General features: G+C 35.4%; 1 protein-coding gene and 1 pseudogene across 2 annotated transcripts; one reads left to right on the plus strand and one right to left on the minus strand.

The window, feature by feature from the left end:
- Nucleotides 1-292: 292 nt before the first annotated feature.
- Nucleotides 293-4,306, minus strand: LOC143591505 (protein CYPRO4-like; annotated as a pseudogene). Its single transcript, XR_013145697.1, has 2 exons — nt 2,651-4,306; nt 293-753 (listed from the first exon to the last, which is right to left on the minus strand). The product of XR_013145697.1 is annotated as a protein CYPRO4-like (transcript).
- Nucleotides 4,307-8,660: 4,354 nt separating this feature from the next.
- Nucleotides 8,661-12,729, plus strand: LOC143591501 (putative LRR receptor-like serine/threonine-protein kinase PAM74). Its single transcript, XM_077071690.1, has 4 exons — nt 8,661-8,718; nt 9,337-10,006; nt 11,381-11,844; nt 12,211-12,729. Exons 1-4 carry the CDS (start codon nt 8,661-8,663, stop codon nt 12,348-12,350), a joined length of 1,332 nt encoding a protein of 443 aa, XP_076927805.1. The 3' UTR covers nt 12,351-12,729.
- Nucleotides 12,730-16,766: the final 4,037 nt, after the last annotated feature.

Here is a 16,766-nt window from a genome sequence, read left to right on the forward strand (position 1 = left end):
AAGACAACCCAAACTTACTTCAATCATTCAGTCCTCACGACATGTGGCGCGTACGTCAACAGAGCAGATGGGCTATTTTCATTTTAGGAGTGTAGTAGCGTTCAAGCCTAAAATCGCCCCCATTGAATAAAATAAAGCCAAATCTATACCCCCCCCCAAAAAAAAAAACCAAAAAAAAAACATCTCTCTAATATCGCCGGGGGCGGTGTTGGAGCCTCTTATCACCTCGCCCAAAAAACGCCAAATTGTCGCACGCTATGTTTACTCTTATTAAGCTGCACAAACCTTAAAAAAGACAATCCAAACTTACTTCAATCATTCAGTCCTCACAAAGCCAATATCCAAATCTAAAAAACATAAAAACAACCATCAACACAGAAACAAGCCACTTTAGATCCCTGCAAATCTATACTCTATACAAACGACGACAATAACGATAACCAATTAAAAACGTGTCTGCGGTCTTTTTCCTTTCCCATCGGACGACATGCTAAACGACGTCACTTTCATAGGAGTTGCCACCACCAAAGGCGCTTCTGGTGAGTCGGTAACTGCAAACTTTTCATGCATAAATCGACTTTCGATGATGGATTCGTTTTTGGTCATGAGCTTGTAGCAGTAACAGCTTTTGAGGCCTTGTTGATTCCTGTAGCACTCGTGTGCACTGTTCTTCACTTGCTGGAAATCCCAAATCACACTGAATTTTCCGACTGTTGCAACCAGGTGCCGCTCTTGCTTCCCGCTTTCAGTTACCTGTAACATAATTTCATAAATGTTATCTACGTATTATTAATCGATTTCTTCAAGTAATGTAAATCTTCAATACACATTAGGGGTGCAAACGAGCCAAGTCGAGCCAGAGCTCGCCTAGGCTCCAGCTCGGCTCGTTTACCTTACACAAAGCTCGAGTTCGGCTCGTTTCGAGCTCTATTTTCAAAGCTCGAGCTCGGCTTGTGAGTAGATTTTCAAGCTCGGGCTCGGCTCGTTTACTATTTATCAATTATTTATATAATTATTATAATTATTTATATATTTTTTTTCTATAATAACTTTATGTATAAAATAATATATATTGTTTAGTTATTTTTTCATAACATAATATACATTAATTAATCATTATTAAACATATATTTTAAATTTTAAAATTTTATATAAATGACAGACTCGTTGAGGCTCGTGAGCCGGCTCCAGCTCGATAAGTGAAACTCGGGCTCGGCTCGTTGGCACCCCTTTATACACCCTTAAAACAAATTTAGTTGGGAAATCTGCACAAAGAAACAAAGTTCACATTTTTTTCACCATCTTCGCAACTAACTTTAATATCTTATCATCAATTACCTCAATTATTAACGATTTCTAATTACCTCAATTACGTTATTAAACCAATTATGACTTTACAGAATGTTATTTAGTCAATTGCTATATGAGAAAGGAATGTTATGGTGTTTATTCGTTATTGACGAATCAAATTTCATTCCAAAAAACGTAAGATTTTTAGAGAATTATATGTTAATATCACATGAAAATTTCATTTAATATCTGCATTTTTCTTAATAATTTTAGCACGTGTGTTAAACGGTTCTCTAATTCAATAACCCGTGTTGAACATTTCTCCTTTATTTTAAAAGATAATTTATTTTCTTTTACAACCAAATCTTAGTCTTTGTAAATTTAGATTTTAAATCTATGACAACATTTTTTTCTAAATCTCATTTTTATACACACAAAATATAATGTAATAATATCATATCAATGTTTTATTTTTAAAATAAACCATTCACCAAGGATTGGTTTGCAACTTAAAATTAATTGTTCATAAATGTATCAGAAGCTTATTAAAAAAGTCACAGATAAAAATTATTATATGAAATAACTGAATTTACGTATTACATATAATAATTTTTTATTTTTATTATATTTTCCATCGTGTGTAACACGGGGTCTAACCTAGTCTTATCATCAATTTAGCAAGCAAGTTACATCATATAACCGATTATAGCAATAACTGATAATGGTCATGTTTTCGCACATCTTATTTGTCATGTAACATGTACGTGTCACACGATGCGTGGTGTGATATCTAATTGTTAATTCCATGTAGTCGATATCGCCGATAATATCACCAATATATCAGTGATATATTGGTTATTGATCTCTTGGTAATATATCGCTCAAAATATCAGTACCGATAATATCGGCGATATTGTCCGATATTTGACCGATATTGGGCCGATATATCACCGATATTCCCGATATCAGTGTTTTAAGTCTTAACTATCAAATTTTTAGTGTTCAGTGTTAATGTTTTAAGTTTTAAACTTTTAATCAGTTCCTACTTGCTACGATCGTTAGTGTTTTGCAAGTTGCAAAAGGTTAATTTGCTAATGGTAGAACTCAGAGTGTATTGAATTATTAGTGTTAAATTTCTCTCTATATATGAATTTTACATGATATTAAAATTACCAATATTCCAACGATATCTCACTACAATATGATACTTTTCAGCATTAACTGCTTAGATTGTTATATCATTTTTTTCAAACTCATGCAAAATTTTTTCCTAATTCTTTCAAATAAGACGTTTTCGCATATGAGGCGTCTAATGTAATATTAATAACTAAATTGTTATAAAAAACTGAAAGAAGCTTACCCATGAAAATCTACCACCATGGAACTTATTATGCTTCCCAGCAGTGTGTGCATCCACAGGAGTTAACTTCAGCAGCCTCGGAGCCGGTATCTTATTACCCATTCGACCGCTAACCCCGTCTTCGTTTTCCCATCTTTATCAGTAAACAAAGTGCATATCAGTATAAGGTAAGTATCAGTAGTTCCCAATATCCACTTCCCATCATAAGTCACATCCACATGAGTAATAGGCGAACCGAGCCCCGGGAACGCAGTCTTTGCCATCCTCATAGACGTACTCGAGTACAACCGTATCTTCCCATCTAACGACCCAACCACAATCGACCCGTCACCAGTCATGGCAAAACACTGAAAATTCGTACCCCACGAGAACTGGTGCCCTTGTGTCCAATGCAAAACCGGCGAACTCGTTTGAACTATCCCTCGTCTGTCTCGCATATCCCATTGCGCCAACCGGTTATCATCCAAACCCAAGAACGTCGACTCAGACGGATCTAATTGCGAACCCTTCGTATCGTTTGTAATATCCCTCATCGTAATATCCGTCCCGTCCTTCTCAAACTTCCATTCGCTCACAATCTTTCCCGTCTCGATATCTAATTGGTTCACACCCGTTGCGTGCGGTTTCCCTTCGGTTTCCGGACACATTAGCACCATATTCGTCTCGCCTCTCATTAACAAAGCCTTTTGAGGCGTAACACTCAAACCCGAACCCAAACCCGAACCTGAACCAATGCCACCACCACCGACACGCTTTCCGTTATCGAACTTAACATACACACCCTTCCCATGAATCCCATGACTAAAATTCTTCACAACCTGAACACCTGAATCATTAACCAAAAAACTATTATCCAACGCGCCCAACGCCACGCTTTGTATCCCTCCGTCCGACGCCGCTTCCTCAAACTCCTCAAGCAAATCATTCCCCCTCCTACCTGTACCTGTACCCGTATCCGTTCTCCACACCGAATTATCCTCCTTATCCCAAACCGACTCATCGGCCACTTCGGGCTTCACCCACCCGATAAAATCCTTCCCGTAAACCTTCACCTTGTTCTCGTCACTCGCCTTCAACCCGTACACATTCTCAAACAAACAATCTTGAAACCGGGTCACGAAAACCCGATACGCCTCATCACTAAAGAACTTAACCGCCCAAACCCCATTATCCACAAAATCAACCCGCCTTTGCTCTCCAAACATCTTCAATTGCATATCTGTTGAAACCCTAACCCTAATTTTACCCCCAATTCTCAAAACCCAAAACCCACTTCCAAAATCATCCAATTCGTCAAACCCATCTCCAGAATCGTCTAATTCGTCAAACCCATCTTCAATTTTGTCAACTTTAACGAACTGATAACCAACAATCTTCTCGGAAACAACCCACTTAGCACCAACATGACGGTACAGTTTCACCTTGTTGTTGCTGTTCAAATTCGAATTGGGGTTTTGGGTAGCTGAGTATTTCAATTTCAGCTCCTTGAGCTTTGATTCGATGTCGTCTACTGGTTTGTGATCTTTGATTGGTGGTGTTTGGTAATCGGGTTGTGGGGTCTTCGTAATCGGAATCTGATTGTGAGTGTTGGTCGTCTTCTTCGTAGTCGTCGGAATCGGAGAGATTGAGGCCTTCGCGACTATGAGATCCGCCCATGGTGGCTGATGGATGATAATAATAATATGATCGGAGTTTGTTTTCCGGTTAATCGGAAAAGTTTGTTATGAAATTGGAAATGAAAACGGATAAAATTGGAAAGAATGATCGCATAGGAGTTAGTGTACTGTGTGTGTGTATATATAATATTATATATTATGATATATTATTATATATAGGATGGCAATCCGTGTTGCTTTAATCTGACGCGTACACGTGTAGGTGCTTTGCTTATTAGCCAAGGAAACGGTATGCGCGTTGGCAAAGAAGTGAGATACGAGCTGACTTGGGGCCTGTTTGGAAAGGCTCTGAATCAGATCATTTAGATGTGAAATTTGAATCACTCAGATATCAGACTGTTTGTTTGAGATAAACACAACCTTTTAATGGCTCCATTCATCTCTTATTCGTTCAGATACAACATGTCACTGAATGAGAAACTAGACCAAATTAACCCTAAACTAACACAAGGTTCCTTCATCCCTCCCTCCCAAATCACAACTGCTATGGTGTTGCTACCCAATCGACTAGCCATTGCATGATCCCATCTATTACCCAATCGACTGCTACACCCTTTGAACACATCTGCTCAATCGATCTAATCTCAGGTAATTTTTTTCTCCAATAGCAATTTGTAAATTTAATTCTAGAAATTGATGATTCCGAATCTTTGATACCACATTCAGGGTGTTTGTGATGGTGTAAATTGTTATTACTCGTCTTCTGTAGTTGTCGTTGTATCTAACTAGTATGTGCATATTGATATCCAAGTCTTATATGTATTTGTATTAGTTTTTTTGTTTTTGGTCTTCTGTAAATGTGATTCTGTGTTTTTTTTATCTAATTAGTATGTGCATAATGATGTCACTTCATAGTTTATAGCATATAAAATATTATGTCCCTAAAGATGCATCATTAATCACATGATGAACTCATCAAGTTGAAACTTGAATGTAAATGTTTGTGTGTTTATTTTATAACATGGATTGATAGGATTGGTTCATAGCTGTTAGAGAATGGGGCTTGTTTTTCATCAAAATGGTGAAATAAACAGTGAAATAAAGTGGTATTGGTCATGTATACTTGTGTTAATTTCAACTTTGTTTTGATTGGTTCAGGTTTGGGTCGGCTTTCAGGTTTAACAAAATTGAAAAAAATATAAACCATCAAAGAATGTTAAAACCCAAAGTGAAAGTTACACTAATCTTGACTGATTATTGGTCCACTTATAATTGCAATTTAAGAATCCAAAATCAAATTTGGTTAGAAGTTTCGAACGGCTAATCTGATTTGTATACGTGTGTCCTTCCTCTATCATTTGTTAGACAAAAAAGTATTTTGATACTCTTATATATATATACATAAAATGATGTCTCAAGCAGGATGGTCATAACATAGTGTTATGTATATGATGGTTTGCATCAATTTGTGTTTTCAAGTTATTGGTTTATATATTGCAAATGTTGATAATTGTTAACTCGCTACTCCGATTGATTGTTGCATAGGAAGCGATTTGGTAGATGATGCTAAATAAGCTAAAATTGATAGAGAAAATGGTTGGTTTCTCATGCTGGATTATTATTAGTGCCATTGGGATATACTTTAGGAGATGGAGTTGCTTTGGCATCTAATTTTGTTAATAGTAAGCTCCGCTTTTCTTATACTAACTGAAACACATATTATCTGTATTGTGGCTGTAAAACTTTTTGGTGCAAATTTGTTGTTTTAACACTTCTTAATTTTCATGAACTCGTAATTTGAGTTTCTTTGAAATATAATGAACCAAGTTCTTTCAATAATCTGTCAAGATTTAAATAACAATTGAATTGGTTCACAACTTAAAACAATAATAACACATCCAAACATCATCCCTTACAACCCAACTTTTACAATTGTCATGTATTTTTTATTCATTCAATATCACATAATTGAAACTTTTACATGGGGAGAAAGTTTGTTATATTTATATTATAGAAATTGGGTGTATTTTTTATTTTTTTCTAGGTGTAGTGCTAAGGGAAGAGATTATGGAAAATCAAAGATGAAGTATCCTAATTATGTTGAGACAAGCTCAAGACTCAAATGAGATAGTTTCGTATTTTGCTTTTGCTTTTAGTAATGGAGCAACGAATGAGAGTTTGGATGTGAGTCTTGAAAGTAATAGCGTGACACTAAATAATGAAATTTGAGGAAGTTAATATTTATTTTGTTAACCTTATTTGATTATTTATTTTGAGGTTATGCATAGATTGAGCCGACCAATTCTGACCTTAAGGTCACCATAAGCAACATACATAGTATCATGATGAAAGCATATTATTTCTCTCATACATTGACTTTTTAGTTGCAGGAGTAATGCTTGAAGAAACTTTGTGGTCTAAATTGCCGGATGCCTTTGAAATACAACTCAATAATGGAGTGAGCAAGCAGATGCAGCTTAATCTTGTTTGATGTTTAGGGGTTTCATTAACTTGTGGGTGTATTAAATTATTTGTGTAGTGACTTGGTGAACTATTTTTAAGATCTATTTTGGTTCGCTATTACAAAACGTTTGTTTTAAGATGTATTCTGGTTGGTTATAATAAAAGTTTGGGCATTCTGTATAGTTATTAAGAGTTCTGATCAAACAGATACATTTCATTCAGCACGAAATTGTTTCAGAGGGGTAAGATAGTCATTTTGCACAGCTATTCAGAGGTCCAACCAAACAGACTTAACTGATTCAGCACTTACTGGTTCAGAGTCTCTTAATCATTCAGACCTCTTACTGGTTCAGCACTTAATGATTCAGCACTTGCCAAACAGCCCCTTACTCGAGATCGTTTCGTGAAAAACCTTGATCGAGCCGAGTTTAAAGGGCCTGAGCTCGAGCATGTCATTTATGTAATCTTTTAATATATATATTTGATAAATATTAATTAAATATATATTAAGAAAAATAACTAAAAATAATATATATTATTTTATATATGAAGTTATTAAAACATATTTATAATAAAATAATTATAAACATATAAAAAAGTAATTTGTAAATAGTAAACGAGTCGAGCTTGAGCTTTGAAATTATAGCTCGAAACGAGCCGAGCTCGAGCTCCATATAAGTTAAACAAGCCGAGTTCGTGCTCGGCTCGTTTGCACCCTTAATCACGAGTCATTTGAGTTTGAATCGATTAAAAGCTCGAAACCAACGGGGTTTTTTTTAGATTGATCAGAGGCTGAGTCTCATATAAAGCTCAATTAGTTATTGAGTTTGACTTCAAGTCAGTGGGGAGTTTTGAATATTTAGTATGGATGGGCTGAAATTCACGAGACCTAATTTTTTTCCTAATTATATGTTTCGGGTCAGCAATCTGGTTTCGGTCAGGCCAAACAATAAAAACTCTATATTCAATCATTCAACTAAAACACCAATTCAATTATTTAACTCTAAATTCAATTATTCAAATTAATCTAAATTCAATCACTCAAATTACCGTTCTTACACACCTAAATTTCTTATAAAATTCACACTTTTCTATTGGTCTTTTCTTGTCTCGGTCTTGTATTGATTTTCCTTTTTTATTTTTACTTTCAGGTAATCATTAGTAACAATGAAACTATAACTTATAGATTTAATAAATTCCAGACCTAACTATACAAACATCACTGACATGTTATTTGATACGCTAGCGCATCTTACGACCCGTATTACCACCCAAGTGGTATGATAAGATGAAAAAATGGTCAAACAAATTGTTATGTTAGTCATGCCAAGTTACCAACCGTATCATATCAAAAAAGATTATAGTATGATTTTTTTATATCACAAGTGTCCATAGTGTAAGACAAGCATAGGTTGATCCAAAATCCAAATGGTAAATTTTGATTTTAATACATTGTGCCATCTTGAACCGCTCCGACTAACTGACTTCCCATATTTTGTCTCCCATTGCGTCTGAATATGTATGTGGCTCGTATAGTCGTATTACTACACACGCAAGCTCGAGTTTATCTAATCAAATGGGTTAATAATTGTCAATAACGGCCTATCCATCCACCATAACGAACAAACCTTCACGAACCTAAACCAAATTCAAACAAACACCTCTCACCATGCACACCACACCGTCATCTCCCAAACCACCACCACGCCTCCATGGCCACCTAATCAACTACGGATCCAAAACCGATAGTCCTATGGATCGTATCATAGGGCGAAAAAGATTATAGTATGATTTTTTCTATTGACAATTAAATGATAGATGTTCTCGCTAACAAAGGCCAAAACAGGTCGTATCACCACATTTTTCGTCAAATCATACAGCTCAAGTGACATTAGAGATGAGCTTGGTACTGATACTGAAAATCACCATAAATGGGCACCGATACCGAAAATGCTCGGTACAGTACCGGTACCGAAGACAAAAATTTTGGTAAAATACCAGTACCGTACCGATCCCGAAACCTCAAAAAATGAGTATCGAATTCAAGGTCGGCTATGAGGTAGGGCCGGGTGGTCGACCAACCCCGGCCCGACAACCCAGATACGCTTGAATTTTTTAAAAATTATGAATTCATAATGTTTAAACTCAATTAATCAGCTAATTTAAAATCCTTTTTTTTCGTTTTCAACCTAAATCTTTTCACAATTTTCAAAGATGGTCCTGGAGAAAAAAAACCGGTAAAATACCAGCACCATACTAATCCCAAAACCTCAAAAAGTGAGTATGGAATTCAAGGTTGGCTATGAGGTAGGGACAGCGGTCGACCAACCCCGGCCCGACACCTAGATACGTCCGAAATTTTTTAAAAGTATGCATTCTTAATGTTTAAACTTAATTACTCAACTAATTTAAGACCCATATTTTTTTCTTTTTCAATCTAAAATCTTTTCACAATTTTTGAATTTTCGAAGACGGTCCTGATCGAATTAGTACCGAAAGAAATATACTGGTGGTATGATTAATTAACGGTCAATAACGAACTCTCCATCCTCCATAACAAACAAAACTAAAAAAAAATAACAAACCAAATTCTAACAAATTATTAAGAAACAAACAAGCACCATGCACACCACCACCACCACCTTATTATTATTATTCCTCCTAACCACCGCCTTCATCCACCAAACCACCACCACCTCACCACCCCCACCCCCACCGTCACCATCCCGCCTCCACGGCCACCTAATCAACTGCGGATCCAAAACCAACGTCCACACCACGGCGCCACATTCCAAAAAGACGACACATACACCACCACCGGCACCGCCACCACCTTAAACCGAACCGACATCCTCCCGCTCCTCACCACGCTCCGTTACTTCCCCTCCACCCCCGGCAAACACTGCTACAACGTCCCCGTCACCACGGGCTCCAAACTCCTCATCCGCACCACCTTTTTCTACGGCGGGTTCGATGGAGGCCAGGCGCCTCCAGTGTTCGACCAGATCGTTGACGGGACGATCTGGAGCGTCGTGAACACGACGGATGATTATCTGAAAGGCGTGAGCTCGTATTATGAGGTGGTTGTTGAGGCGAATGGTGGGATGGTGAGTGTGTGTTTTGCGAGTAATGAGCGAACGAATGGGTTGAGTCCGTTTGTTTCGGGTGTGGAGGTGGTGGAGATGGATTCGTCGGTGTATAATGCCACCAAGTTTGGGAAGTATGGGTTGGTTACGGTTGCCAGGACGAATTTCGGCTCTTATGGTGATTTTGTAAGGTTTGAATGTTGTAGATTTGATAATTGTTTGATTATGTGTTGGATTTTGGGTGATTGAAGACTTAGAGATACACTAATTTGATGAATTCTAGCTAGTTTTCCGAATGATCGGTTCAATTTGTTCGGTTATGTGTTAGATTTTGAGTAATTGAAGCTCTAGATCGACTAGTTTTACAGACGATTTGTTCAATCTGTCGAGTTATGTGTTTGATTTTGAGTAATTGAAGCCCTAGATTTACTAATTTGATCATAAAATTAGTCGATTAATTACTCAAAATCAAACACATAATTGAATAATGATACTGACTGAATGGATCATCTATAAAACTAGTTTTCTAGATGATCCATTCAGTCAGTATAAATTATGTGTTTGATTTTGAGTAATTGAAGCCCTAGATCGACTAGTTTTACAGACGAGTCGATCAATGTGTTCAGTTATGTGTTTGATTTTGAGTAATTGAAGCCCTAGATCAACTAGTTTTACAGACGAGTCGTTCAATCTGTCCAGTTATGTGTTTGATTTTGAGTAGCTGAAGCCCTAGATCTACTAATTTGATCATAAAATTAGTTGATTAATTACTCAAAATCAAACACATAATTGAATAACGATACTGATTGAACGGGTCATCTTGAAAACTAGTTTTCCAGATGATCTGTTCAATCGGTGTAAATTATGTGTTTGATTTTGAGTAATTGAAGCCCTGGATCGACTAGTTTTACAGACGATTCGTTCAATATGTCCAGTTATGTGTTTGATTTTGAGTGACTAAAGCCTTAGATTTACTAATTTGATCTAATCTAACTACTTCGAATTTATCAAATTAGTCGATCTTGCTCTTTAATTACTTAAAATCAAACACATAATTGGATAATGATACTGATTGAATGGATCATCTATAAAACTAGTTTTCAAGATGATTCGTTCACTCAGTATAAATTATGTGTTTAATTTTGAGTAATTAAAGCCCTAAATCTACTAATTTGATTGATTCTAACTAGTTTTCTCGATGATTCGTTCAATCAGTGTCAATTATTCAGTTATTTGTTGGATTTTGGGTAGTTGAAGCCTTAGATTAATTTGATGATTTCTAACTAGTTTTCTGAATGATCCGTTCAATCGATTCAATTATGTGTTTGATTTTGAGTAATTGAAGCATTAAATCGACTAATTTGATGAATTCTAATTGGTTTTCAGATGATCCGTTCAATCTACTCAATTATGTGTTCGATTTTGAGTAATTGGAGCGATATATATATACTAATTGGATGACTTCTAACTAGTTTTCCAGATGATCCGTTCAATTTGTTCAACCATTGTGTTTGATTTTGAGTAATTGGAGCCCTATATATACTAACTGGATGAATTCTAACTAGTTTTCCAGATGATCCGTTCAATCGATACTGGCAACCATTTGTTGATGGACACCCTATGGTTGAATCCAAAGTTAACGTGACGTCATCGGAATTTTGGAACCAGCCACCGGTGAAGGTGTTTTTCTCAGGATCAACGACAAGCAGAGGGAAGAATTTGACGATAAAATGGCCGCCATTTCCTCTCCCTTCCAATCGGTACTATGTTGCGTTGTACTTCCAGGATAACCGGAGTACTAGTCCGTATAGTTGGAGAATATTCACAGTCTTCATCGACGGTGAAACTTTTTATCAGGATCTTAATGTTACGACGAGAGGTGTGACAGTTTACAGTACAGAATGGCCGCTCTCAGGTGACACACAAATTACTTTAGCGCCGAGAAGTGACATGCCGGTGGGCCCCACCATTAACGCGAGGGAGATTTATCAGATCTTGCCTCTTGCAGGAACAACTCATGGCCGAGATGGTACCATGGTGATTCTAATTTCTAAATTCTCTCAAATTTTGTATAATAAATTAAAAGAGTCATCTATAAACACACCGTCTGACATATAATCTTTGGAGGATCATTTCAACCAAAACTTTCAAAGTGTGACTTTTTATGGTGAGAACGACCATCCAAATATTGTTCAAAACGGCACTTCTGACCAATAATTTTCAAAGCCGTGTTTTGTGAACTGTCGTCTAATGGTGTGAAATCAGATAAGGGTGGTGTAGCTACAGCATGACCCTAAATTAATTTAGCTACGATTTTACTAGATTTTGAACTTAAATTTGGCTAGTTAGTGATGTGAAATATGAATTTGTTCATAAAGCTTTTGCTTGTTTGTAGCATTTGCATTGCAAATATTGAAGCAAAGCTTAAAAAACCCACCGGGTGATTGGAATGGTGATCCATGCTTGCCAAAAGAACACCACTGGTTGGGAATCGGTTGTTCTGTAGAAAAACAAGTACGAGTTACCAGTTTGTAAGTGATACACGATTTATAAGTCGTTTAAACCGATATTAATTATATACAAGTTGTTGCATTAATGTGTTTAATATGCATTATTAGGAACCTTAAAGGACTCTCAGTAGTAGGAACATTGCCAAAAGAAATTGCAAGATTAACTGCTCTTAAAGAATTGTAAGTATTAAATAATTCAACAAAAACTTAATGTTTTTGACGATATTCATATATGCAGTCGGCTAAGCGCGAACAAGTTCACGGGTCATATTCCTGATTTGAGTCCATTGAAGGCCTTGGAAATCTTGTAAGCGCTAATAATATTATTACTACTGTTACTATGTTTAATATGCATTTGGTTTTATGCGGTTTTTAATATTAGCGTTTTTTTTTCTAAACGTGTGGAGAAGACATCTTGATGAAAACAAATTAGAGGGGCCGTTCCCAGATGCACTAGGCACGCTTCCTAACCTTCGTGAAGTGTATGTTGTTTCGCCGCTTTGGTCTGTTTATAAAAACAAAATTATGCATATTTTTTTTATTAATGTATGGTAATGTTAATGTGACAGATTATTAGACAAGAACAGATTGAGTGGAGGACCTCCACAAAACCTAATAGAAAGAAAAGGCTTGAGTTTAAGGTAAGAACAAGAACAAATGTTTTTTTGAATAATATGATATATACTTAGATATATATTTTTTGTTAATATTTTAATGTATAACATGTCGTGTTCAGAACGTAGATGCATGAACTTGTTGGCGAGTTGAGGCGCTATATGAACGATGGGTATGGGAAGAACAAAACAGAAAGATCCGATTATTTGAACCTCTTTTTATGTTATTTTTCATGCTTTTTATTACGTAGTGACTTAAAACAAAAGTTGTAACAGATGATATCACGCCTTGAAAAGTATTTGTAATTATTATTCAACAAGTCTTCAAGGCTATTATTGTTATAGGAGTACAGGACTATTAAAATTTACTTTGGTACTAAAGATTAGTAAACTTAGGAATTCTTTGAGGCCCAATTTTTTTTAAATAGTTTATTAGGGTTGGTAGCAAGAGGTCTTCTTTGTGCTTTCTTTGTACTTAACATTTTATTAAAGGGTACTAGCTACAAAGAGATCAAGACTTCATTGCTCTATTACTACAACTCAAGGACTCAAAATCTTTAAGGTTTGTCATTCTTATTCTTTTTATAAATTATTGTTATTATATATATATATATATATATATTAATATAAATACTCATCAATTTAACATAAAATGATCAAATTACAATAGAGAGGTGGGTAAGCGGACAACAAGCTGTGCCGTCACCCCTTTTGAATGCAAACTCGATCCTACTAAAAACAAAATTTTATATTGATTGTTAGTTTATAATTAACCTCTGTTATTTATTTAATCTGATTTTACATTTTTTAAGATTTTGCAATGACACAAATTGCTTAAAACCTTAGTTTTCACTACTATTGTGTTACGCATCAAATTGTTAATAAAAGATTAAGAGCGAGAGATAGAGAAAGAAAACACAGAAGAAGGGAGATAAATCTGAGATCATTTGTTCTCACTCATCACTTTGCTTAGGCGATGTGTAGTGGGTGGCAAATGTAGGCAACAAGAGAGCGAGAACCCTCCCCCCACGCACACACGGCGATGAGTGAGGTGATAGGGGGGGGGCGACATCTATTTGTCACCTTGGTTGTTTTTGGGTTTAATATAATTATATTAAGTATGTGTGTGTAATATATATATATACACACACACATATACATATGTATACATACGTGTGTGTGTGTATATATATATACTAGGCGGGTGTCCGAACGCAAACCCTGCAAATCACATAACAATTAAGAGTGTTCATGGTTCGGTTTAAAGCCTTTAAACCGATCATCAGTTTGGTGTCACGGTCGTTTTTTTTTTTACTTTTACTCGGTTGGTTAGTTTCAAATATTTGAAAGCGTAGCTAAAGGTTTGGTTCACGGATTATGCTGGAAACCGGCTATATGAAATTAGACCAAACTTAAATGTTGTATGCATTTTAATCTCTTTTATTATTTAGTATTTGACAAGTTTTGTTATATAAATTATATATAGTTAAGATATAAATGGGCTACAAAACAACTACACCCCTAAAATGAAATTTGTCCCTCTGCTGACAGGACATCACGTATCAAAAATCGCTCCCGTTTTGTAGCCCTCTGTTACACAGTCTTGCGTATTACGTATATGAACATATTGTAGCTATAACCCGTTTTTAAAAAATCAATAAATTATAATGTGTTTGGCAATCACAAAAATCTTTCTTATTTTATCTTTTTGAAAGGGTTAAAAAGCAGTTTTCCAAAATCCTCGAATCCTGGCTTTTTAAAATGGCTTTTTGAAAAAGCCAATAAGCATTTTTCAAACTCAATCCCAAACATGCTGTTACTGTTTAGTCCCTACCTAGCATATTGTGTTTCCAATTGAAAATGTGCATATATATTTATATAAAGCATGTCGGCATCAATAGCTGATTTTTTATATATACTGTTTTCATCGTTTTCATCATGTGACCATTTATTTATTAGAGACAAAATCTTTCACTTTAGTGATGCAATAGAACAAATTTATCAATTTAATATTCGACATAAATAAAAGTTTATAAGTTGGTTTGATGAAATACCAAAAAAAAAAAAGATTAAAAGAATATATATACAAACATAATTAGTTAGTATATTATCTCCCACTTGTGGCCTAATGATAGAAGGCTTGGTTCTATCAATATTATCTTCCGCTTGTGGCCTAGTATATTATCTCCCATTTGTGGCCTAGTGATTAGAATGGGACATCAGGACTCTTCAAATTTAAAGAATACGACAGCCTAAATAAAAAAAAAATCTTCATTCTAAAAATAAAATTAGTTAGTATATCAATATTCAACTCACTATAAATGCACTTGCTAATAGTAGCCTAACTTTAGATGACTAAACAGTAAATAGCATGAACCTGGTATAAAGTTAAATGTTAAAAGTAAATTGATGTGGACATTGAAATTATTAAGGTACACCAATTAGCAAGTTTGCTTGCATTTTTTTTCTTATTTTTATTTTTGTTTTTTCTCACAAATATTCTGTTCATTAGGTAATATTATTGCATTATATGTTTATATATAAAATTTCTGTTCTCTAATATTAATATTAGTCATGGGTGTTAACCGGGTCGTGTTCACAGGTTGACGGGTCAAACCAACATAAACCCGAAGCTGAAAATTGCATTAGCCACCATGACACGCTTATTCAAAGGTTAACCCGAACACGATCCGTTTGGCATGAAAGTTTTTTATTATATATATTAATGCTCTAAATTTACATTTTTACAACAAAAAAGAAATCAAATTTATGTAAACCAATTGCATTTATTTTGATAAAATGCTATGTCAATTTCCTTTCTAGTTTTAAATTTTGATCTCAGATAAATTCGACAGGTCCAACAAAAACACGACCCTCTCAGCTAAGCAAGTTTGCAAATTCAATCCAAAACTAACCCAATCGGTTTATGCCAAACCCCACTTACAAATTTCGTTTTAGGTACGTCTAGTGTTTTTGTATAGGTTCATAATATTTTTTGAAGCATCAAACTAGCATAATTCCTAATTTGGTGTAGTGGTAGGAAGTTTGAGTTTTTTAATGGAGAACCAGGTTCGATCCCCACTTACAACACTTTGGGGAGGGCATGAGTGACTCAATGAAGGACGACCAGAATCTTTGTGATCATTTGATTCGATCATGAGGGCGTCCAGGTTTTATCTTTGGGTGGGTGGATTTTCCCGGGAACTGCTGATAACTTGGAGGTGCTTAAGGGCTCCGTACGACTAGGTTGGGCCAGCTGACCGTGGCCTTTTGCCGTTGGATAATCCCACACGGAGTACCCAGGCAATTATTTGTTTGTCGGTTGTTACAAAAACAAGTGAACTACAAGTTTCATCCATATGGTTTGTTCAAATTTCCTATTATAGTCCAAAAGTTTAAAACTTGCAATTTTCGTCCGTAAAGTTTCATTTTTATTGCAATTTTCGTCCTTTTTATTAACATATTTTGATATGAGATAACCGATTTTAACAAACCACAAGGATGAACATAGCAACAAAAATAAAACCTTATGAATGAAAATTGCAACGTGAATGATTCCTTATGAGACGAAAATAGCAATTTTAAATTTTATACTGAAATGACAAATTTTAACAAACTACAGGAGTGAAAACCGTACTTCAACAAAATAAAAATTAACCTTAAGCATCTAATTGGTATGATTCTCTCGAAATCACCGCCTATATGTTGGCCCATTGTAATATTTTGCAAGTCAAACTTTCCCATTGCCGGCAGAAACTTTCCCATGAATAATAATAATAATACAAATTGGAAATACATCATCCCACCTTTTGTTGTGTATTTATTGA

This window comes from Bidens hawaiensis, unplaced genomic scaffold (genome assembly GCF_021521415.1).
Source record: "Bidens hawaiensis isolate Kalapana, Puna unplaced genomic scaffold, B.hawaiensis_p1.1 tig00039734_1, whole genome shotgun sequence".
Lineage (NCBI taxonomy): Eukaryota > Viridiplantae > Streptophyta > Magnoliopsida > Asterales > Asteraceae > Bidens > Bidens hawaiensis.

Bases quoted from the DNA above. Each gene is read 5' to 3' on its own strand.
- LOC143591501 (XM_077071690.1), top strand. From the start codon at position 8,661: ATGGGCACCGATACCGAAAATGCTCGGTACAGTACCGGTACCGAAGAC. The intron at 8,719-9,336 runs GTAAAATACCAG...CAAATTATTAAG, and splicing joins TACCGAAGACAAAAATTTTG to AAACAAACAAGCACCATGCA. The intron at 11,845-12,210 runs GTACCATGGTGA...GCTTGTTTGTAG, and splicing joins AACAACTCATGGCCGAGATG to CATTTGCATTGCAAATATTG.